The following is a 25,415-nucleotide window of genomic DNA, read 5'->3' as shown; positions in this document are numbered from 1 at the left end:
GAATAAATGGGATAGAAGCACTCTGTTTAAGCTATAGACCATCATGTAATCATGGCTATCAAGCATATGTCAATTGTCAGAATCAGACGAATCAGGCTCTGACATGGCTCTGCCATCTGCCAATGACCAAAGAAAAGACCTGCCTGGCTGGCCCCTGGTTGACAGAACGTCCTAGCTAAAGTCACAGTTCTGTGGACACAGTTGTGGAAAGAAGACTAGGTCTATTAGGTACTGACTGTGCTTTATATTACACGTGAGTTATGGAGTTGTTTTTAATATTCGATTTTTAGCTCCTTAATTTTATTTTATTTTTAGGTTACCTACTGAATTTTTCACGTTACGTTAGTATGCGTTAGTGTATGTGTAGGGTGACAATTATACGGAGTGAAAATAGGACGTAAGTCTTATTTTCAACCTATCACTAATATCAACAAATTGCTGTAGTAATGTTTATGCTCCTAATATTGCTTTCCAAACATAAAAAATTGTATTACTTATTAAAATTTTAATTACAAAATATAAAGTTAGCAGTGACTACAATTTTGCTTATCTATATTGATTATCAAATCATTCTGTGATTAAGTTTTATGCAGAGTCATACAATGAATAATGATGACCAACTTTTTATATTCTTGCATCACTTTCAGAGGGAGAATCAAAAGGCTTAAAAAATAGTGTATTTAAATAAGATATCGAATAAGAGTTTAGGGTTGTTCAATTGATTTTAAATGTTGATAAAGCCAACATGGTAAGTGCCACAGAAGTATACCTAATTCTGTGGTAAGTACCTAAGTACTTTGTTACATCTAATTGACTTGTAATTCGAGCTCAGCTATGCTAATGCCATCCCAAGGTTTTTAAAATAACACTATATCAGTTAAATTGTACAAGTTATGTAGGTACTCGTTTATTATATTTCGTATATTTCGTTAGTTTTATTGAAAAGTTGCAAAAGTAGTTGCACAAGTTGAGGTAAATGTATCGCATTAATCTTTTTGTTCTTCACTAAATAGAAGGTCACAAATACTATGTTATTTATGCACCACTTTGTTACAGTAAAATAAACATTTTTCATATTTCAATGTTAGTTAGGTACATGTTGTGACACACGTCAAAGAATATGTTATTCACCATGTGATGTACCTATGTCGAAATTTAAATAAAATACAGGACAAAGTGCCGATCGAGTCCCAAATCCTAAACTAGTTACTAATACTTAAATAATAAATCATAATATTTAAAGGTGAAAACGATTGCTTTCTTTAATTACGTCCATGGACCTAAGTAACATGAGTAAGGTCCGGTGTGTTAACTTGTAACGTGTGTTAACAATGATATGCGCACATTTAAAATTCTTGTTTATTAAAATAAAGTACTTGTTCAAAAAAGGGACCGCTTCACCTTTCCGCCTCAACCCTGAATATTATCATACAACTTTTGTTAGAGAAATTGTTGCAAGCTGCAAGGCGTCTCCTCTTTGTTTTCCCTCAAATTTCAGTCAAAGAATCAAATTGTATTTTTTATCCCGTAAATAAATAAGTAAATCAAATACACGTGTCACACTACAAGTGTCTTTCTCGCTAGAGTCATTATATTATTGCTTGTTAGTAAAAATTTCAATTGTTAAATTAAACTAGCTTTTCTCAATGAATGTGACTATCATAATAATCAAATATAGGTATTTTTAATCGGAACAACACAAATTCGAACACCTTCTTATGATTTTTTCAATTGCAGAGAAAAAAAATATGTTACTTATTTCGAACAGCGCACGCAAACGAAGTTGCGGGCACAGCTAATTATGAATATTACGGCAATTCGTTTCTGCACACAAGTTTTGTAATAAATAATAGTGATAAAATATGTTTTAATGTGTCTGCCCAATAGGTGACGAGCATAATAGTAATGTCTAGTTAATTAATAAAACTAATTTAATTATATAAGCACATTGCCTTCTCATTTTGGGCATTATTCAAGTTGCGCGGGAATTTTTGTTACCGTCCAATTAATGAATATACACATGGGTAAAATCCGTTACGTCGTTTAAAACAAGAAAGCTTATAAACCGACTGACGTGAAGGGCGACTTTGTATAATTTTTAGACTACTGTCTGAGCTTTAAATATTTTATTGTAATGTCTTAAATAGATGAGTACAACGTAGTTGTTGTCTGTTCAACGTGCCGACAATACCAGAAAGATGCAACAACACATATCACGTCAGTGACATTAAATATAATCCATGTAACCAACTGACGTCAGTAATTTCAGTAGGTGTGACGCTGGAGCCAATTGCAAGCCCATTTACTCTAATAAAAACCGTCACTGTGATTGCTTCAGATGCTAAACGATACGCCGTTATCGGTTTAGTCTGTTTGTGACTGCAAGATATGAGAGTGTAGGTACTATTACCAATTACGGCACTTATCTATTTCATATCATCCACCTGTTAACTTTCAATTGATCTTCATTTTATTCAGTTAAGTGATGATACTTTGTTTAATGCAAATATTATTGAGTTGGTACTGCAAATTAAATTATATAAAAAGACACCCAATATTGTCGCAAATACATACATTAAAATACAACTTAAATTATCTAAACACTCTGTTGTATTGTTTTTTTTTTCTTGAAATTGTAGACTAGTAATAACAATATTAGTAATATTAACGGTAGTCTAGTACTTAATAACATGTTCTTATATTCATATTTAAACTATAAAAATTTCCTGCATGTTTTTCAAAAATTTGTTCGGGCTTGACATTGACCTTTGTTTTTAACATTATATTTTAAAATGTTTTTTTAATGTTTTTAGTAAGTAAAAATCGCTCATTATTCTCGCGTTTTTATATTTATAATACCGATTGTAATAACTTATAATAACAATTAGAATTTAAATAAGGGAGCTGTCCTGATCTGTTCACCATAAATCATTTTAAAGTTTTATTATTTTAGGTGGTAAAATGGAGGCCCTTTCAACTATACTGCAGCCGTATAAGGACCTGGTGGGGAACATTGCGGCCATCGTGACCGTCGGCCAGATGTTCTCAGGCTCCTTCCTCTGCTGGGATGCGTACAAACAGGGCAACACACGTGGTATTCCAATCTCACCTTTCCTTGGTGGTATTATTATGTAAGTACTGTCTTATTCTGCACAATGTCAACCAATACTGAGTGTAAGCCGCAATCAATGTATGCCGTACTTAAAGCTACTGTTCTCTATTAGATTTTTATTTCGTACAGCTCCATAGTAGTCCAGGTTATTATTGGCCTCAGGTTCTATTAAGTACATATATCTATTCCAAATTTCATCACAATCGGCCCAGAAGTTTAGCTTTGAAAACGTACATATAGACAGTGCCATTTATAATATTAGTGTAGATATTGCTTGTGAATGTTGTAAAATAAAATTAAAATTGTACTTAAATACTGAAACAGTCTTTAAATGAAATTCTATAGCATCTTTAACACGAGTGAAGGTATAATGTAAATAAATGTTATTGTATTTTTCAGGTCAGTGGTCAATTTAAAATATGGCATGATACTTCGTGACGACACAATGATCCAAGTCAATTTATTTGGTCTAGCTCTGAATATAGTCTACATTATGATATTCTTCAACTACAGCCAAGAGAAGTTTAAAGTGTGGGGGCAAATAGGCTTTGCGGGGGCAGTTTCTGCAGTGCTTATAGGATATGCCCAATATGAAGACCCTAAATTAGTCGAAAATAGATTAGGCCTTATCATTACCGCATTCATGTTCTACCTGATTGCATCACCACTATTCGGATTAGTAAGTTTTCATTTTTTAAAACCCTATTCCAAAGTCAAAGACTAATCATTCACTCAGAGAAATAAAGTCCTTTTCACGTGGAAAAATTAACTAATAGCATTAAGGAACCACGATTGCCCTAGCTATTTGAGAGTTGTATGAGGAAAAAAGGTTTTAGTACTTTTTGTTTTGATATTTATTTGACTAAGATCAGAGAAAATATTCATATGAAAAATATAATTATGAGGAATATTACTTATTAAAGCAATTGGGAAATCTTAAACGTGTTACGTAATAACGTATTTATATGGTGCAAGAAGTGTCTCTTTAGATTAATGTTGATGTTTTTTTTAAAATTCCAGAATGATATCATAAAAAACAAGAGCACAGAAGGTATGCCCTTCCCCATCATCCTCTCTGGATCAGTGGTGACGTTCATGTGGCTATTGTATGGGATTATAATAAAAAATCAATTTGTTATTGTAAGTATTTTATTCATTGTTTAACACAAAAAATTGGCCTAGTCATTTATGAGTCATTTTATCGACCGCTGTTATCTAAATCTATCTGTCTCGTCGGACTTAGTGTATGATTTTTTTTTTTACAGGTACAAAACTTGGTTGGTCTGTTCTTATGCTCAATACAATTATCATTGTTTGTGATCTACCCGTCGAAATCGAAGGACGCGAAGGTGAAAAGCAAAGCGAAAAAGACTGACTAAAACAAGGTAATGGCTACAATAATTTTCAATCAACTTGGTCAAACCAATAAAAAAAAACAATCAAGCAAACATGTGATGAGTATCAAAGTGTAAAATATTAATTATAACATAGACATATAATAATTTTAATACAAATGTACATACAGATAAATTATTATTTGCATTTAATTTTTTAATCAATCATTGGACGGGCTGTGACATCTATCAGTATATAGATTGTTAGACCGGTTATTTTGTAACTCATTGTGAAAAAGGACATTACAATATTACAAAGCAATTTGTATTTACTTAATATAATATGTATAATTTACTGACACACCAAAAACCTTTATTGTAAACTCGGGCAACTCAGGGCTTCCAAGAATCAGGGATAATATTTGTTTTGTATTTGGGCAAATGTTGGAGAAAATGACAATGTCCTAATTATCAAGTTCACCGTCAAAAAATCTTTTTATTAGCTTTTAAATATAACATTCCAGTTTTAAAATGTTTTAATATCCATTATATGCCGGTATGAAAAATACGTTGACGCATTAAGTTAGCTTGTAAGTATTATATTTCATAAACTAAGCAAACTTCGGAAAAAGTATATTGTAATTATATAATGTAGTTATATAATGTTTTATTTGGTATCTACCGTTACTACATCTTATCTTACGTTTTGTAACATGCTATAATTATACAGGTATTTATCTTTAACAACCCTGACCTTGTCGCGTTGATATATTCTTAACAGATTCTAGATGTCTGGAATTGATAAATACATTTCTTTTAAATGAAATATAATAAAACAATTGTTTTTTTAATCCGCATTATACAAATAAATTTTATAATTTTCCTGCATACATATTTGGTGTAGGCATTGTTTCAAATAGTACATATTCCGCAAAATGTATGGGCGATTGGACACCATACCCATATAATATTAATGGGTGAATTTCACGAGTGTTTTGCATGGATTTAGTCTTTTAAAATTTAAAAGCTAATAATTACTTTTGATTTGAACTTCGCAGCGGTTCGCATTGTCATTAAATTTTACCATAGACAATAAAGATAAGATAATAAAGTACTGCTACAATGTTAATTTAATGTTTAATGTATTAAAAAAAAAAGATTTTTTATTCATAAAAAATGTAGGACTCTAAGCGCTACACGCCGCGTTCAAACGCTCGTGTAATTCACCCTAAGGCGCTTTTTTAACCGATTTCCAAAAGGAAGGTTTACAATTCGTCGCGATATTTTAACACCGTGTAAAATACCGTCATATATAATAATTCCATGTACTTATTCATGGAATTATTCGTGTCGTAAGGATGTGATCCTTGGGTGTGTAGCCTTACTAGGACCTAATTATGTATTTGTATGTATCATATAAGATAAAAGTACCTACCTACTTGAATCCTTGCCATGCCTTTACATGATTATACTTAAAGATGATCGTTTCTTGATTGTGTTCAGGATGCACTTGAATGTGATAGTAAAATGTTTAAATTTTAAATCAATAAAATACCTATTTTTTTGTATTAACTATTTTTCTTTCAATCATTCTACAAATAAATAATCCCGAAAAATATTGGGTACTTTTGCCTCAACAGCGAAACGAAGCTCGGAGCCTCCGTTAGAAACAGTCACAGATATTATGATAGAACATTTGTTCTTATATCGAAGCAGATGAGACATTATTTTATATTTTATTAAAATGCAAACCCACTCTTCGTCCTCTGTTCCGTCATCAACGTTTCCATTACCTACGCAAATTGCGTGCAACTTGCATCTTGAGTTAACTTGCCTGCATTCACTTTTGATTCCCCGAAACGTAATGGTACCTTTACACGCACGCCAAGCGACTACAAGCCCCAAGCGTCCACAAATATCGCTTGGCATTTGGAAGCCGTTTACATGCTTGTGAATGCGTCAGTGTGCTACGTACATACATTCAAGCACGTCGGAAATCGAACTCATGTCGCCTATTGCGATTGATTTGGTAATATTCCAAAAAAGATAAACTTTCTTCGTACGTCCAGCCAGAGACACTAATAGTTTTAATCTCGAAACTCCACTCGTCACGAGATCACTGTCAATGACAACTAAGCGCGCGTCAGGGTGAATTTCATGAGCGTTTGAACGCGGCGTGTAGCGATACTTACTTACATTTTTTAAAAGTAAAGAATTTTTTTTAAATTAAAGTCTCGAACTTACATTGGGGCTAGCTCTATCTGTGTGATTTGTCCTAATATATTTATATTTATAGTACCAATACTTTACTTATTTATAAAATAGGATAATTAAGTTGATTACTGTGTATTGTACAATTTAATAAACACTAATGATAGACCGCGGCGTTCAAAACGCTCGTGAAATTCACCCGCCAACGTTTGAATGCGTCGCATTCGCCCTTTCATCTGTGTCGAAAAATCGACACTCAACTGGATTATAAACAAGCGTTCACAAGCTCACGCAAGCCAAGCTAAACGCCGACTTCTGCTTGTGGATGTTTGCCGAGGTTTTGTCAGCGTGTAAAGAGAGGCACCATTCGGAAACTTCAAAAACTTTTTTCAGAATCTTCTAGCAATGTCATTTTTACAAAAAAATCTTATTTTATACTTCAACATTTTGTACAATATTTTTAGAACATATTTTTATTGTAAACTCTAAGAAAATTAAGTAATTTAAATAATAAATGTAATGAAAATCAATAGCTGAAGTCTTTCGGTAAGAATTAAGATGTCCGTGTTTAGGCCAATAAATTTATTGAAAATATCTCAACAGACTGTGCAGCTATGGAATCCAGGGGTGAGTAATTTTGGCTTTTTCTATTCCTTTCCTCTATATGCTGCGCCCACACCTAGCTACGAAGCCCTGTCACAAATAGGATGCACGTAGTTTACTACGAACTGCCGCGCATCCTTTCGTTTTCATATCAAATGAAAGAGAGCAATTATTCGTCGTAGCGGGAAGTCTTGGCCACACACAATTTCATACATATTATGAAAGCGATTGGATATATGATGCCAGCTCCACACTGTCGTCGAACAGTTTGCAAAATTTTGGCGGATTCCGTATACATTGCTGGTTAATTGCATGTAAGAACATTGCGTAGTTTGTATGAGAGCCTTTGTTTACCGCAATGAAAAACTAGCAATGTACTTAGGTATATCGAATCCAAAAATTTGACAAACTGTATAGCAATAATTTACAGCATTACTCAATCATTCAAACGTGGACGTGCTGTGTTTGATATAATGACAGAAAACCTGCGATTGTTCTCATAGAAATAGAAACTTTCACGCGAACTCCGAGACGCAGCTGGTAGGAAAGAAGAGAGGAGATTTATACGATTTTTTTGCAGAGTATGTTGAAACTCCAGTCGTCATTGTCTTCAAGGGCAGAGTCCTTCCTGACGGGAGATAGCGCCAACTTTCTGGAGGCGCAGTACTTGGACTGGGCCAAGTCTAAGGGAGCTATAGATTCTGTTAGTAACAAACTCTTTCTATCCGGGAGATTAATGTTTGAACCAACTACTGATATGCACTAAACTAAGCCGAAAACTGGAGCATCCTGCACACTAGTGCCACAGTCACATTTTAGCGCAAACTAAAAAATTCCAATCCCAACTAATATTATAAATGCGAAAGTAGTTTGTTACCTTTTCACGCATTATCTACAGAACCGATTGTTATGAAATTGGTTACACGTGTAGATCATACAGAGACAGTTTCACGTCTTTATTTCTTAAGGGCTAGACAGCCAATAGTTGCAAAACTCGAATGTCACGTTTAACTGTACGATGAGGAATATAATATCTCTAAAAATGTCATTTTCAGTCTTGGGACGGGTTTTACGACAGCGTTGCAGGGCCGGCCCTGAAAATCGAAGACTTTCAAGATGACTTTAGTCCCTCCACTGTCAGTAAGTAGATCTGATTATTAATACTTAGCAGTAGTAATGTTGGTACTTGGTTATAAAGTCTTTAAAGTTCACTTCTGGTGGTAGCCAGACGCACACAGGTCCGCACTTGGTCTATAAAGTTCACTGCTGGTGTTTGGATTGTTAGACGCACGCACGCCTGTGATCGGAAGGTCCCAAGTTCGAACCTACCCGGTCCATTTGACACTTAAAAGCTTAAATTTAAATCTATTTAAAAAGCACCTCAAGTCTTTATTAACTGATAAATGTTATTATACTTTAAATGATTTCTTTAATGATAGACTCGGATAGAATTTAGGGCTAGTATAAGTACATTATAATTCTTTTTTTGTTTTGAATTTGTAGTGGATAGCATGCTCCTCTTTATTTATTTATATTTGCATACCTATATTCGGTAAAACGTGTAGGTCTAATTCATTATGACTATTTGTACTCATGTTTTTGGCAAATAAATGTTTTCTTTCTTTCTTTCTTTCTTTCTTTCTTTCTTTCTTTCTTTCTTTCTTTCTTTCTTTCTTTCTTTCTTTCTTTCTTTCTTTCTTTCTTTCTTTCTTTCTTTCTTTCTTTCTTTTCTTTTCTTTCATTATATTTCAATCTAACTGTGTGTGGTACTCATAATAAGTACCATTTGCTTGCTGTATCTTTTTTTATGCCGGCTAATATACACTATCGTCAAAAAGAGCACAATTTTTTTTACATACCTACATTGCTGGTTTTTCTTTGCGTTAAATAAAAGCTATCATACAAACTACGCAATGTATTATGACGTTCATTCGAAACGGCATCTGCTGAGTGATAGTGAGTGGGTCGGCATTGGATACAATTTCCAATGGTAAGAAATCTACCTGATTTGAGTATATATCCATACTAATATTATAAAGAGGGAAGATTTGTATTTTTGTTGAATAAACTTTTGTTGATTGAATAAACTCAAAAATTACTAGGCCGATTTTGATGAAATTTGGTACAGAGATAGATGAAACCTTCAAGGGTGACATAGGCTACTTTTTATTATTTTTTTACCCGAGCGAGCCGCTATAGTATTTTATGATTTTAATTTGTCTTTTTGTTCTTTAGAAGGCAAATCGAAGGAAAAGGAAGGAAAAGGTGATAACAAGGAAAGAATCAAGCTTCAAATGGCAGTACAGAATCTTATCAGGAGTTATCAGGTATCTAAATAACCATCATCATAACGAGTGTGTTATTGCTAACACTGGTGTCAGATTTTATTCAGGTCGCCTAAAGTCATCTGTCATTACTTTTAAGACTACTTACCGCCATCTAGTGGCAGATAGTCGCATACACACTAGTGAACTAAACTGTTCACCAGTGTGCAGGTTTCCTCACGATGTTTTCCTTCACCGGTAGCAAGTGGTGGTCTACGAAAACTACTATATGAGTCAAACTGGTATATGGCACGATTAGGATACGAACCTGAGTCCTTTCGATCCACAGGCGGGCGTCTTAACCACTACACAACCCAATTCTTATCTTATAAGAGAATATTTACTAGCGGTCTGTTCCGACTTCGCTCGGGTAAAATAATAATAAATGTCTAATCTCTTGGAAATTGTCTCGCGAGGTCGCAGGCGCAGCTGGTAGGAAAGAAAGATCAATTTTTTGCAGAGTATGTTGAAACTTCAATCGTTATTGTGACAGGATCTATCGGTGAAAACCGCATGAAAATCCGTGCAGTTGCTTTTGAGTTTATCGCGGACAGACAGACAGACGTGGCAGAGCACTTTGTTTTATAATATGTAATTTCATATTCGAAATTCTTTATTCAATATAGGATGATATTACATCACATATTGACGTCCAAAAAAATTACTTAAACTAAGTCTACTGCCGACTTCCAAAGCGCAGGTGAAGAAGAAGCGGCGCAACAAACTTCACCGCGGCCTTTTCTCCAAAGACGTCAATTAACAAATGTTAAGCTCTTATACGCATGTATTTGAAATTGAATGGGAAAAGAAGTAGGGGCAGACCGAAGAGGTGGATTGAGTGCATCAGGCAGGTTATGGCTAAAAAGGAAGTAACAGATCGGTTAACATCAGACAGGGAGAAGTGGAGGAGACTGAGATGCTGTACCGGCCACATAAAGTGGGATAATGTAGTAGGCTGATAATTATTATACGGATTCCAAAGTTAGTGATGTTGATTTCCAGTCTCGTGGCCACCTGCTGGCTAAGACGGACCCTCTCGGGCTGAATCTGGCCGCCCGGTTCGTGGTCAAGTCCAAAGCGAAGCACGACACCAAAGGCATAGAGTGCCACATTGTGTCCAGGGAGTTGGGCTCGATTCTTTGTACGTTAAAGTACCTTTGTTACAAGAGGTCTTTGTTACATGACCCGACCGGGGATCGAACCCGGGACCTCTCGGTTCAGTGGCAAGAACTTTACCACTGCGCCACTGAGGTCATCATATATATGAGGTATACATTGCTGGTTTTTCATTGCTGCAAATAAAATCACTCATACTATCTACGCAATGTTCATGCATTCGTGTCGGCATGTATCTAACATCGACGACAGTGTGGAGCTGGCACAAGGGATACAACCACAGAACACAGATGTTTTATATGTTCAGTAAATCCGAATTTCGTTATAATTTTGTGCGAGGGTAGAATTAAACCTATAATGTCGTGTTTTTGTGTTATCAGGTGAGAAACACATGGATATGGTTTTTGAGCTGCCAGAGAGGACTTTCATTGGTGGCAAGGAGACCGCGCTCACTCTCAGGTTGGTGTGATGCGATTGTTGTACGACCATAGTAATTATGTAATTCTTTCTTTTATATGTACAGGGTTACTGGTATCAAACGCAAAACCTCTTTAAGACTACTTGTGTACAACAAAACAAGCAACTTTTATTCTACGACTTTTCGTGATTCGTAGTTTTTTTTTTAAATAAAAAAAAAGTTCAATCTAATTTGCAATTCTACACATCTTAACTCTCTGTAACAGCCAGGCAACAAATTCAAATTGAAAAATTCAAAATTCAAATTCTAATCATTTATTCAGAAATTAGACCTTCACAGGCACTTTTTCTCGTCAATTTTTATATTTATAGTTATTTCTCACAAGCTACAAACTACTGGCATTTCGGAACGACCACTGCTGAGAAGAAATGCCGAAAGAAACTCATTTAAACAGTGTTGGTCCCTATCATGCCAGATCGGCTTACCATTATTGTTTCTTACAATGTTTTTTTTTTCTAATAATATATAAAAGTACATAATGTACATAGTCAAAAGGGGTACATATCAAACACGTAACGGGACAGTACAATAGCATTATGTAGCGGAATCGAAGAAACCATCCAAGAGCTGTAACGTTTTATACAAACGATCATTAAAACTAAAAAAGGAAAATGTTTGTATTTATTACGTTTAGACAAAAGTCATAGAACAAAAGAAGTGTCTCTTATGCGCCTTTGGAAGGTTATCGTTAGATACCAGTGACCCTGTAATATTTATATATAATATAGTAATATAATGAATGACTTGTAGGGAAATCATCGCCCGTCTAGAGCGCACATACTGCGGGTCGATAGGCGTGGAGTACATGCACTGCTACGACCTGGACTCGCTGCAGTTCATCAGGGAGCGCATGGAGCTGCCCACCGCCTTCGACAAGACCGTTGAAGAGAAGAGGCTCATCATGAGGAGGCTCACCAAGGCTGTCTTGTGAGTACTTTAAATTTAATAAATTTCTACGTTGTTCTGCGTTGATCCGTCGATGGATGTCAACGTGTTGAGCGCAACGGAGCAATGGGACATGGCTCTTACATATCGCCGCAAAAGATAAACAGAAAATATTTTTTTTTAACATCCAGAAACATAATAACCGTCGATTAGTTTCATCATCATCATCATTTGAGAACGTCGTTCTTGTCGGTGGAGTTCCTTGCATCTCTTTCTATCCTCAGCCACTGTTTTGACTGACTGTACTGACTGTACGACATCAATCGTCTCCTTTATTTGGTCTGATTATGTTTATTGTGTATTCATAATCAAGTTTTACATGCAATTTGGCAAGGCTCATGATTTGTCTTTTGTCAGTATAATAAAAATTAAAAAAAAAAACGAACGCCAGACTGTAAATGAAGGACAATGTCAAACGTCTGATTTGAATTAATAGGAACCCCGCTGTGAACAATTGGCTAATTCAATTTTGCGAAATCATTGAGCCTACATTGGGTTTCTCTATTAGGAGTATTTTACCAGTTTGGTACACTGGTTTATAGTGATTGTTCTGGAATTCAAATTGATGTTTGCAACTGTTGTGTGTTTGGGTCCTAGGGTACCAGCTGATTGGTTATGATGTTGATGATCTCCGACCGATTTCGGTCATGGCGACAACTTCAACGATTTTGAATTCGCTGGTGTGCTCGCTGTAGGTATTCAATCTTAAGTTGATTGGTAAACATATCATTTAGGTAGGAATTTAGGTGGGCTTGCCTCGACTCAAAATAAATATTCGTAATTTTTGAAGGTTTCTTAAAAAAATATAAGGATTTTGAGACCCATCTCGTAGTATCTCTGTTTGTTATTTGTTATGTTTTCTTGAATAAATAATTAGTCTAAAAAAGAAAAAAAAAATCTACCCTCTCACTGCCGCCATTTTGGTAGATTGTCACGATACTACTTATGTACATATATTATGTAGGGAAATCTATCCAGTCGTTTGGAAGACATGAGGTAATTATAGATTTTTTTTTTAATCTGTTCCGTCCGACTGGGCAAAGGTCTCGAAGAATGTATGCGTGTATGTTTGTTACTCTTTCACGCAAAATCTACCGGACGGATTGTTATGAAATTTGGTACACGGATAGAATATAACCTGGAATAACACATGGGGTACATTCTTATCTCGAAATTCCCACGGGAGCGAAGCCCCGGGGCACAGCTAATCATCATCAATGAATTCACTGTATATTTTCAGCCTTGAAAAATACTTCGCGACGAAATGGCCGGCAGAAAAGCGCTTCGGTCTGGAAGGCGGCGAGAGCATGATCGTGATGCTGGAGGAGATCGTTGACACCAGCACCAGGCTCGGCGTGCAGTCTATAGTCATGGCCATGCAGCATAGAGGTGAGAGGAATGAAACATAACTTCTTCCTGCACTGTACTAACTAAACTATAGAATAAACTCCCCTAAACTGGTCCAGTTCAGGTCCTCTAAAGGGTTCGACATTTGAGTTGTATACCAATCTGACTCATATACAGTATAGTTTTCATCGACCACCATTTGCTTCCGATGAATGAAAACATCGTGAGGAAACCTGCACATTGGTTGATTATTATTGACGTGCGTGTGAAATGGAGAAGGCAATGTCAAACCACTCCATTAATAATGCCAAGAAAGTTGTTGTGTGTGTTTCATTCGTAAGCTGAAGAAAGGGTAGTTCATTGCGTGACCATGATGTTGGAGATTGTACTAGCACCAGGCTCTGAGTGCAAGCTGTAATCATGGCTAAGATACAAACTTTATTCCTAGTCCTATAATGTACTTAATAGCGTAATCGTAATATGGGATAAATTTGTGGAAAATTGTGGACATTTGTAGTCCAGTCTTAATAGACTGGACTACAAATGTCCACAATTTTCCATTTGAAATAAAATTTCCAATTTTCAATTTGAAATAAAAGTGTGTGGCCACACACTTTTATTTCTGGTGACCTATATGATAAGAGCGCTATTTAAACGAATATCAACATTATTGCTAACCGCTTAAGGTTGAAAATAGAATGAAAGCGGTTTTCTTCCACCAGGTCGCTTGAACATGTTGGTGAATGTATGCCGGAAACAATTGACGGATATTTTTGCGCAGTTCAAACCCATGGAGCCAAAAGAACCTGTAACTATACCTACGATTTTAAAGTGTATTAACTCCTCCTAGTTTGTAAATCTTACTTAAACGCCATAAAACTGTCTTTCAATCACGCGTGACGCTTGTGACGGCCCGATACCGAATTATAAACCATTAAACGAAGGCAAACGACAGGGAGTTCGCCGCAAGTTCGCTGGTATTGAGAGGTTAGTTTCCAAACAAAATGTTGACATTTGTGTTATGCGCATATGTGCGCGGGACATGTGACCATTCATTATGAAGATTCGGCTCTGAATTTATCACCTTCCTGACGTCAACTCTTTCTGCTGTAGAGATAAAGGCAAAAACATATTTTAACTAAAATAGTTTATATCATTTATATATTTTAACTATAAAGTGTAGTTCACATCGTCATGTTTTCCATTTCGCCCTCGGCTTCTACAAGTGACTACTGCGACGTGCCCGGTCTGTCTCATATTTGATCTACCGCTAACCCTGTTTCTATAGTTTTATCGTTTTAAGCGTTATTAACTAAATCAGGGTTCAGGCGACATCAAGTACCACTTGGGTACTTACATCCACCGCTTCATCCGCCGCACCAACAAGTACATCAAGGTCTCCATGAGCTGCAACCCCTCGCATCTGGAGGTGGTCTCGCCGGTGGTGGTCGGGAAGACCAGGGCTGAGCAGTTCTGGAAGGGAGACAGCAACGGCGATAAGGTATATATAATCTTTCTTTCATTCGAAATAAAAAAAAACGTGGAGTGCCACAGGGTTCGATATTGGGTCCTCTGTTATTTATTGTACATGTATTTTGATTTAATAATTTTTCCAGTAAAATGGCGAGGAAAATCAACGCGAGGAAACATGCACAATGGTTGTTAGTTTATTTCGCTAGTGTGTATGCGATTAGTTGCCACTAGTCAGTAGGTAATACAAATCATGTCAGATACCTTAAGGCGACCTGAATGAAACCGACGCCAGTGTTAGCAAACACACTGTTGAGATGTTTGTATATTTGGGTGAGTGTGATTGCAATGATAAAGTATATCACATCACTAATAGGTTCACTTCACAGTTTAAATCATTGTATACCTGGTAGTTTACGTTTTAATATCTACAACTCCCTAGTAAAATCACACTTACTATATTTAATAGAAGTATGGGGAAGTGCCGCCAAGACAAGAATAAAGGAATTACAAAGGGCTCAAAATAAAGTAATTAAAGCACTATTCTGTTACCCATACCTAACATCCACTCGTAAAATCTTCAAGGAGATAAAAATAATGTGCATTCGACAACTTTATTTATACAGTACTTGCATTTTAATAAAGAAGATCATCAGTAAAACCATTCACACCAATATATCTTTTATTAAACGGTCACAAATTTACCAAGCGTAGTTTACGTCGTCCAAGTTTGCTTGTCTTGCCGAGAGCACGCACCAAACTTAAACAAAAAAAACATTACCTATGAAGGAGCACTCTTCTACAACAAATTACCTCCACGTATAAAAAATACAGACTCCCTACAATCTTCTAAATCCGAGTTACGTGACTATATTATTAAAAACTGCTCACTCTATGAGAATTAATTTTTAGTATGACATATTATTATTTTTGTTTGTTCTTTGTTTTATTCTTTGTTCTTGTCATCTTTCAACTTAAGAAATGTTTAGTATACCCTAGATATTACCCTTAATTAAATACGGGGCTGCAGTCTAGTTTTAAGAACCCTTATCTTTTTTGTTCTCATGTATGTGGATTTATTGTAATCTTTTATGAGAATAAATTCTTTAAACCTAAGTCCATAAATTATATACACGATCCAAAGTTATTGTTATACAGAGAATCGCACAAACATTACATTATATATATTATAATCAGCACTCGGATCACCATCATAAGTTGTTTCGATATACCTTTTGACTATGTAAATTATGTACTTTTATATATTATTAGAAAAAACATTGTAAGAAACAATAATGGTAAGCCGATCTTGCATGATAGGGACCAACACTGTTCTGTTTCTTTCGGCATTTCTTCTCAGCAGTGGTTGTTCCGAAATATCAGTAGTTTGTAGCTTGTGAGAAATAACTATAGATATAAAAATTTACCAGAAATGCCTGTGAAGGCCTAATTCCTGAATAAATGATTTGAATTTTGAATTTGATAATAATACCAAATGATTGAGTAACCGCGGCGGCGAGCGAGGAGCAACTGCCCGCTAGTGGCGTGTTTCTAAACATGAAGCGTAAGCTGAAATACATAAAGTATACATACTATAAAAAAGACAAAGAATATATACATAGGTAGGTAGGTACACCTATAATACTATTTTGTACTTTTGACTTGGTCATATTTTGAGGTTATAAATCCAGGTTATGGCCATCATCATGCACGGCGACGCGGCGTTCTCCGGCCAGGGCGTGGTGTACGAGACCTTCACCATGAGCAACCTGCCCAGCTTCACCACGCACGGCAGCATCCACATCGTGTGCAACAACCAGATCGGCTACACCACCGAGCCGCGCTTCTCCCGCAGCTCGCCGTACTGCTCAGGTGATCATCATATTTTTATATTTGTTTCCCTTTCATCAGCCCTCGATCACAATCATTATATGTTTCAGTATACCTTTTAACCGTTTACTTTATTATGTACTTACATTGTTATATTACTGATAAAAAATTATACACAAATTTATATTTATAAAATGGTAAGCCCTTCTGGCATCATAGGGAACAACACTGTTTGATTGAGTTTCTTTCGGCATTTCTTCTCAGCACTGGTCGTTCCGAAATGCTAGCAGTTTGTAGCTTTGGTAAATATAATTGAATTTAGAATATGACGTGAAAAAGCGTGTAGAAGTAACAAACATACAAACATTCGCCTTTATAATATTAGTGGGGTATGTTTATATAATTTGTGACGACACAGACATAGCGAAGTGCGTGGACGCGCCGATTCTGCACGTGAACGGGGACGACGCTGAGGCCGTGGCGCACGTGGCGCGCGTGGCCATCAGCTACCGCTGCGAGTTCAAGAAGGACGTAGTCATCGACTTCGTCTGCTACCGCCGCTTCGGCCACAGCGAGGAGGACGAGCCCATGTTCACGCAGCCTTTTATGTATAAGAAGATCAAGACTATGAAGACAGGTTTGTTTATCTCTCTTTCTCTCTCTCTCTCTCGCTTTCCTACTTTTTCTTTCCACTAGGCACGCCGGTCGTCTGTATTTCTAGTCGTTTGACTTGTTTATCTGTACTGTAGCGGGTGCCAGTGTGTACCGACAAATTAGGGGCGTGGCGTGTGTGTGTGTGTGTGTAGATCAGTGGTCTGGTTTTATTGTGTTCCACTTGAGTTCGCCTCTTGAACTTATACTGTATTTTGTGCAATAAAGTTTAGTTTACCCACTAATGTTATAAAGGCGAAAGTTTGTATGTTTGTTATTTCTTCGCGCTCAAATGGCTGAGCCAATTCTTTTGAAATTTGTTATTGATGTCGCTGATGCCTTGGATTAACACATAAGGTACTATTTTACTCGAAAATACACGATTTCCGTAAGATTCAGTAAAAGTCTTAATAGTTCTCTAGTAGTCTAAAAGTCTCCTAGATGGCGCTACAATGCATAAAATTAAAAATGCAGTTAAACCTTTAAATAATTTACAATAAATGATAAATGCAGCTAGTACTTAAATAAATAAATCACGCTCGCGACAGTGGACAAGATATACGAAGCGCAACTGAGGGCAGAGGGCGTGATAAACGACGCGGACATCAAGCATTGGGAGAAGGAGTACATGGACACGCTGAACAAACACTTCGAGCTGGCCAAGAAGGTCACCAAGCTCAGCATCATGGACTGGATCGACACGCCGTGGACCGGCTTCTTCGAGGCCAAAGATCCTAAGAAGGTGAGTGGCTTTTATATATATTTATCCTACTAATAACTGTCTAACATTCTACATGTATGTATGTTTGTAACTCGATAACTTTCAAACCGTTGGTCCGATTTAGATGAAATTTAAATGGTATATTAAATGGTATGCCAATAGAATTTCTAATAGTTCTTGGGGCATCACATCGGTTCTGTCGTTTTTGAAATATTCACAATTTTGTAAAAAAAATATTGTGTTTGCGGGTTCTAAGTTAGCGGCGACCAACTAGTATTATAAATGAGAAAATATGAGTGTATGTATGTTTGTGTTCACACAAAATCTACTGGACGGAATTGTTATGTTAATTTGGTACGAGTACCTACACGGGTAGAATATAATCTGGAATAACACATAGGGTACTTTTTATCCCGAAATTATCACGAAGCCTTGTAGCGTAGCTAGTATTTACATAACTTACTTTGTCGGTACGGCCGCATCATCAGGCTACCATGAACACCACACATAGGTACTCCTTTTTTTACACGATGCGTGCACGATATGGGTAAAAGAGACAGCATGTGGGCGTTAGTAACGTCATGCGTGTTTGTATGTTTCGTGGTAGACCTTAAGGATCCTTTAAGACACTCATTCCGTAATTTAATAAAACAGCGAGATTTTCCCATTCACTCTATCTCCTTTTTAGGATCGAGTCTGTACTAACTCTGGAATTGGCGTCGATAAATTCACGTCTACGCTATGAAATGGTTGCATTTAAATATCGAATGTAAGATCCAATACATAACGATAAAAATTGTTTTTCGGACGTGTTGGATAGGGTTAACTGACCAATTACATCAAGCAGATTTATCTAGCGGATTGTAATTATCTGTCATATTACAATATGTTATTCTATCGTTCTGACAAGTGATAGTGGTGAGACAGGGCCAGATACTCATGTCAGATACCTTTAGTCGGCTAGAATAAAATATGATAGTTTAACACACTCTATATGAAAGAATAATATCTATAATAAAAAAAATATAGCCAAAACAAACTTTAACTATTTTTCCAGATCGAGGAGACTGGCATATCCGAGGCGACAATATCCACGATATCGCAGCACTTCTGCAAGCCGCCGGAGCCCTGGGCCTTCGAGCTCCACAAGGGCATCGGCAGGATTCTACAGAACAGAGAGAAAATGGTGATTATCCGCGCATTTTAAATTAATTTTAACACAACATTTATCAACTTTTCAAACCATATACCAAATATGTGAAGATCGAAAGAAAAAATCGGAACACCCTTCGTAATATTACGCCGAAGTTAATAATTGGGGGACTTCAGTAATGACGCAGTTTCAAATTGATTATTCTTGTAAATTTATATTATTGTAAATTTCGCTTTTGGTGCAATAAAGAGTATCGTATTGTATTCTTTACGTGTTGATAAGATATCATTTCTTCTTTATTAGAATTCTTTATTAAAAGAGGGGTGTTATAAGTTAACGTGTCTGTCTGTGTCATCGTAGCTCTCAAACGGATGAACCGATTTTCGTTTAGTTTTTATTTTGTGTTATAGATAATTTTATCCCGAGTTTTCTTAGCCATGTTTCATGAAAATCGGTTCAGCCGTTCAAAAGTTGTAGCGAAATGAATATTGAAAGTCGGGGCTTCTTTTTGTCTGACAAATAAACTTGTACTTATTTTACTGTCAATCAGTATTTAAATATTTTTCATTACACATATGTATGTGTATAACTATATCGTGGCCACGTGTTTTGTGCATTTTGGACGACACAGACATACAAACATGTCGAATATGTGAATATTCTATGTTGATTTTGGATCATATTCGTAATAGGTAAAGGAAGGGATAGCAGACTGGGCCATGGGGGAGGCGCTCGCGTACGGGTCTCTGCTGCGCGACGGCGTCCACATCAGACTGACCGGCGAGGACGTCGAGAGGGGCACCATGGCGCACAGGTCACCTGCCTTCTTTATATAGAGAGGGAAGGGGATAGCCATGGGGAGGCGCTCTACTACACATTTTTTTTTTTAAGTGAAAACTTCATTTTTTGTAATGGGGAGAAAGTATTAAACTCGCGTCAGGACACGTGACCCTGATCGAAAATTCGTAAGACGTCAAAAATTCACAACGTTAATATTCAGGTTTTCACTTCAGCCGGCACTCGCGGTGTGCAAGCCGGTTTTTTTTATTAGCTTTTTGAGTCTCACTGCTGCAATTTTATTTATAGTTCTTTTAGTCTACTTTTTTAAACCCCGACGCAAAAAGAGGGGTGTTATAAGTTTAACGTGTCTGTCTGTGTATATGTATGCCGATGAAACGATTAGTTTTTTTTTTATGTCATAGATAATTTTAATCCCGAGTGTTCTTACACATGCTTCATGAAAATCGGTTCAACCGTTCAAAAGTTGTAGCGAAATGAATATTGAAAGTCGGGTCATTTTTTTTTTGTGACAACCCTGCCAGCATTCACCAGATCGCGAACCTCGCAGGCAATCGTTTTATCGCGAAACAGTTCGCCGAACTTTGGCGTATTCGGCTGGTTTTTCATTGCGGTAACTAAAAGCTATATATATATATATATATATATATATATTAGGACAAATCACACAGATTGAGCTAGCCCCAAAGTAAGTTCGAGACTTGTGTTATGGGATATTAACTCAACGATACTATATTTTATAACAAATACATATATAGATAAACATCCAAGACCCGGTCCAATCAAAAAAAGATCATTTTCCATCATGACCCGACCGGGGATCGAACCCGGGACCTCTTGGTTCAGTGGCAAGAACCTTACCACTGCGCCACCGAGGTCGTCATTGTTGTTATGAATGAATGAATATATATTATTCATTCATTCATAGCAACTTACATTGTATTCGAATATACTTAAATATATCTTAAACTAACAAACAAATTATTATGTAATTACTATTTATTTATGTACCCACCTATATTATAATATATAAATATTTCAACACTTTCACCATTTGCATCAATTTAGTTTGTCATTAATGTAATGATATTATTAAAATTCATCAATTGTATAACAACACTTCTCCAACAATAATGCTCTCAATTTCTTCTTAAAGACAGAAAGTCTTCTCTCCAATTTTAGGTCATTTGGTGATCTATTAAAAATGGTCACTGTTTGGCATGGCATCTGTCGGCATAACTAATAATAATAATAAAATATCTTTATTTACTCCACAAGTTAAAGAATAATAGTAAAGTTCGATGAATAGTGTGTAGATGACATATTAATTTAATAGAACTGTGCATCTACTCTGTTAGAATTGTGTCTGATGATCAGTGTGCGCGCAGGCACCACGTGTACCACCACCAGGGTGTAGATGGCGCCACGTACCACGTGTTCGACCAGCTGTACCCCGACCAGGCGGTGTACAGTCTGCACAACAGCGCCCTCAGCGAATTCGGTTAATATCCATACTAATATTGTAAAGAGAAATGATTTGTATTTTTGTTTGTAATGAATAAACTCAAAAACTACTGGGCCGATGATCAATCGCTGCATCGAACTCCCGATAATTTATAGGTTATAAGCTTGATCAAATAAATAATAAATAAATAAATATGTTAGGACGAATCACACAGATTGAGTGAGCCCCAAAGTAAGTTCTAGACTTGTGTTATGGAATACTAACTCAATGATACTATATTTTATAACAAATACATATATAGATAAACATCCAAGACCCGAGCCAATCAGAAAAAGATGATTTTCCATCATGACCCGACCGGGGATCGAACCCGGGACCTCTCGGTTCAGTGGCAAGAACTTTGCCACTGCGCCACCGAGGTCGTCAAATAAGAATAATTTCATAATTTCTGACCCTGTCACACTATAAGTTAATTAAGTAAGTATACAATACATAGGCATGACTCTTTTTGTCAATAGCTATTATTATAAGTGCAAATAGTGACAAAACATATTTTAGTCTAGATGTATGCTTTCATTTTATGAATAACATAAAACATCAGATGGCATATCTAATTGCTGTCCCCCAGATGGCATATAGCTATCTCCCTCGTTCCAGGGATCCTGGGCTTCGAGGTGGGCTACTCGTACTCGAGCCCGAACCTGCTCACGATCTGGGAGGCGCAGTACGGGGACTTCGCGGACACGGCGCAGCCCGTGTTCGACACGTTCATAGCCAACGGCGAGAGCAAGTGGGTGGCGCAGTCTGGGCTCGTGGTGCAGCTGCCGCACGGGATAGATGGCGCTGTAAGCACCATTCATAAATAATTATATATTAGGACAAATCACACAGACTGAGCTAGCCCCAAACTTCGAGACTTGTGTTATGAGATACTAACTCAATAATACTACATTTTATAACAAATACATAATATAGATAAACATCCAAGACCCGGGACCTCTCGGTTCAGGCGCCAAGAAACACGAAACAGCACAGTAGCGTTATGTAGCGGAATCGAACATAAGTTAACGTTTTATAGAAACGACAAAAACTAAAAGAAGGAAAATATTCGTATTTATTACGTTTAGACAAAAGTCGTAGAACAGAAGATGTTAGTCTCTATGTACCTTATGCGGCTTTGGAATACCAGTAACCCTGTTCTTATGTTGGCTGACATGCTTATTTATCTCATAAGGTGTTATGTGAGGTCGGTCTGATAAACAATATCGAGTGGTACGACATGTCAGCCTCCCGCACTTATCCTTGTCTGATGTTAACCTATCTCGTCTGTCTGATGTGAAACGCACTCAATCTCTTCTTCGGTCTTCCTCTACTTCTTTTCCCGCTCAATTTCACAATTTGATGCACCCAGGAACGGCTCCCAACGAGAGAACTCCTCAACGGTTTATTGCACGGACATACATGATTTTTAACACGCATTGAATGCAATAAATAATGTTGATTAATAATACTTATAAATGATGGAAATGTTATGGTGGCGCTAGTGCGAACCCGCGTCGTAAGACACTATCGAAATTCGAACAAGAACATAAAAAAAAAAATAAAGGAAAACGAAATCCCGGCCTAGTTAGTTCTACTGTAAATGTACTCAAATTCCCCAGGGCCCGGAGCATTCGTCGGGGCGCGTGGAGCGCTACCTGCAGCAGGCTGATGATGATGAGGACATCATACCAGATTTGGACGACCCTGATTTTATCGGTACATACACCTACCTATGCAACTCGGGTTTCACGTACATAATCTTCTTTATATTTTACACCGAACTCTTAATTAATATATGAGAGGGCTTAGTACCTATTTCCAGTTCACATTCCACTATCACAATGAGACGCAATTAACAAATAGTCTAGTTGCCATTTTTTTGTTTTGATGACCGTTCGAAAGCTCTTCTTATATCATTAGTAACACCAGTGAAAAAATACTGTGATAATGACAATACTTTCAAATATATGACAGAAATAAAATCACACATTTTTGGACTCGTCCAAACGCTCCATACACTAAATGACACGAACAAGTGACGTCACAACGTGCGAAAATGTTCGCGAAGAAAGATATGTTTGTTCGACAGCTACATCAAATATTACGTTTATGGTGATTTCTTAATAAAAGTTGTTACATAATCACTGTCCGCGACGACAACCTCGCCTTACTACGATAATATGACTCAATAGTGAAATGTGTATCACAACCACACAGCCTCAAGATATATCTTATCTTGAAAAATTATATTTATTATTATAAATATATATATTTATTATTTATTTATATTTATTTTGAAAAATACACTTAATTGAGTACCTACCCAAAACATTTTAAGATACCTACATATTATGTATGGCGTGTGGTCCGACCTAGAATAGGACCACAAGGTTTACCTCCGTAGATGTCATAAGAATAGACTAAGAGGCTTGTCAGCTGACAGGCAACAATGGCAATCCCATAGAGAATTGATGTCAAATACGACCCGTCACTTCTCGCTTGTTTTTTCCCGCTGACCCCCGGCTTCGTGGCGTAACAGCCCCGAATGCAACATGCAAGGATGATAAGAGAGATATGCGGTTTCCAGTGAAGCAGCTCCGCGCATGCAACTGGATCGTTGTGAACCTGACGACGCCGGCGAACTACTTCCACATGATCCGGCGGCAGCTGGCGACGCCCTTCCGCAAGCCGGTCATCCTCATGACGCCCAAGGTCGGCCTCAAGCACCCCTACTACCGCTCCCCCTTCGCGGACTTCAAGCTCGGGACCACCTTCCAGAGGTGCGCCATTTTTGTCTTTCTTTCTCTAGTTGATGATTAACAGCTAGTGTGTGAAATAGAAACGCAAAGTACTTCATTAATATTGCCAGGTTGTATGTTACATTGCATACTGGCCTCGACGACTCTGAGCCATGAGGTATTCCTCATGGCTAGGAAATATCCCATGGCCTATATTTATCAATGCAAATGCGACTAGAAGAGTAAAAGCTTTTCGGCAGCAATCGCTTGACATGCCTTCCGAATCCGAAGCATGGAAGAGGTCAAGTTAATACAATTTTGATCCATCGTGAAATCGACCATTGCAAAAGTTGCTCAACCTGTATTCGGACGTATTGATTCTCCGCAGGGCTATACCAGAAAGCGGCCCGGCTTCCCAGAAGCCCGAGGGCGTGAAAAAACTGCTTTTCGTTTCTGGCAAAGTGGCCATCACCGTGGACGAGCTCCGCAAGGAGAAGAAACTGGAAGACCAGATAGCGATGTGCCGCATCGAGCAGTTGTACCCGTTCCCTTACGACGTGGTGCTCCGCGAGTACTGCAAGTATGAGAAGGCCAAGGTGTTCTTCTGCCAGGAGGAGCACAAAAACCAAGGCCCGTGGCCGTTCTGCGGCGTGCGGATTTCGAATTTGCTTGGAAAGAAAATTGGGTAGGTTTTTTAATTACTTCAGGGTTGATACGTAGGTTGTCACACCCACAAAATGTAATGGACGATAGTATGTATTGCCACAGAGCCGCGGCGCATCTAGAATTTTTAACAATATGCTAAATATGTAAAATCTGAACTCATAATATCAATGCAAAGTATATCTATAGGGGACGACTTAAATTTCACTTAAAATTGTTTTAAATACTCTCACAGGTGCATATCCCGACCTTCGAGCTCCGCGTCCGCGACGGGCATCAAGTGGATCCACGCGAAAGAGTTGAAAGAACTCAAAGAAAAGATAATTGCTTTGTGAAGTTTGCGATTCATTTTGTACATATGTTGGCTGTGAATAAATTGTTAGTGCTAATATATGTTGATTTTATTATATGAAG

At 37.2% G+C, this 25,415-nt stretch overlaps 2 protein-coding genes across 3 annotated transcripts; both read left to right on the top strand.

The window, feature by feature from the left end:
• Positions 1-80: 80 nt before the first annotated feature.
• LOC128683681 (uncharacterized protein) lies at positions 81-6,014 on the top strand. 2 transcript variants are annotated; one of them, XM_053769569.1, is made up of 5 exons: positions 81-228; positions 2,954-3,131; positions 3,512-3,791; positions 4,133-4,252; positions 4,378-6,014. In XM_053769569.1, exons 2-5 carry the CDS (start codon positions 2,962-2,964, stop codon positions 4,489-4,491), a joined length of 684 nt encoding a protein of 227 aa, XP_053625544.1. In that variant the 5' UTR covers positions 81-228; positions 2,954-2,961; the 3' UTR covers positions 4,492-6,014. The 2 variants fall into 2 exon arrangements, with proteins under 2 accessions (XP_053625544.1, XP_053625543.1); XM_053769568.1 differs by having other exon boundaries at positions 99-253.
• A 743-nt stretch (positions 6,015-6,757) lies between these two features.
• On the top strand, positions 6,758-25,392 carry LOC128683652 (2-oxoglutarate dehydrogenase, mitochondrial-like). The gene is made up of 21 exons (XM_053769495.2): positions 6,758-7,284; positions 7,841-7,963; positions 8,316-8,400; positions 9,496-9,587; positions 10,587-10,725; positions 11,081-11,159; positions 11,929-12,105; positions 13,364-13,512; positions 14,193-14,278; positions 14,792-14,971; positions 16,632-16,812; positions 17,189-17,407; positions 17,970-18,163; positions 19,200-19,328; positions 19,988-20,109; positions 21,482-21,594; positions 22,216-22,403; positions 23,220-23,316; positions 24,188-24,380; positions 24,727-25,023; positions 25,237-25,392. Exons 1-21 carry the CDS (start codon positions 7,216-7,218, stop codon positions 25,334-25,336), a joined length of 3,012 nt encoding a protein of 1,003 aa, XP_053625470.1. The 5' UTR covers positions 6,758-7,215; the 3' UTR covers positions 25,337-25,392.
• The last annotated feature ends 23 nt before the right edge of the window (positions 25,393-25,415 follow it).

This window comes from Plodia interpunctella, chromosome 3, assembly GCF_027563975.2.
Source record: "Plodia interpunctella isolate USDA-ARS_2022_Savannah chromosome 3, ilPloInte3.2, whole genome shotgun sequence".
Lineage (NCBI taxonomy): Eukaryota > Metazoa > Arthropoda > Insecta > Lepidoptera > Pyralidae > Plodia > Plodia interpunctella.
Note: the sequence above shows the minus strand (reverse complement) of the source record. Positions and strands in the feature narration are given on the sequence as shown.

What these genes read in the sequence shown, in the direction of transcription:
- LOC128683681 (XM_053769569.1), top strand. Translation starts at nt 2,962, where the DNA reads ATGGAGGCCCTTTCAACTATACTGCAGCCGTATAAGGACCTGGTGGGG. An exon ending in CATCACCACTATTCGGATTA is followed by an intron (nt 3,792 to 4,132) that starts GTAAGTTTTCAT and finishes TTAAAATTCCAG; the next exon opens with AATGATATCATAAAAAACAA. An exon ending in TAAAAAATCAATTTGTTATT is followed by an intron (nt 4,253 to 4,377) that starts GTAAGTATTTTA and finishes TTTTTTTTACAG; the next exon opens with GTACAAAACTTGGTTGGTCT.
- LOC128683652 (XM_053769495.2), top strand. Translation starts at nt 7,216, where the DNA reads ATGTCCGTGTTTAGGCCAATAAATTTATTGAAAATATCTCAACAGACT. An exon ending in CTTTAGTCCCTCCACTGTCA is followed by an intron (nt 8,401 to 9,495) that starts GTAAGTAGATCT and finishes TTTGTTCTTTAG; the next exon opens with AAGGCAAATCGAAGGAAAAG. An exon ending in AGGCCAAAGATCCTAAGAAG is followed by an intron (nt 18,164 to 19,199) that starts GTGAGTGGCTTT and finishes CTATTTTTCCAG; the next exon opens with ATCGAGGAGACTGGCATATC.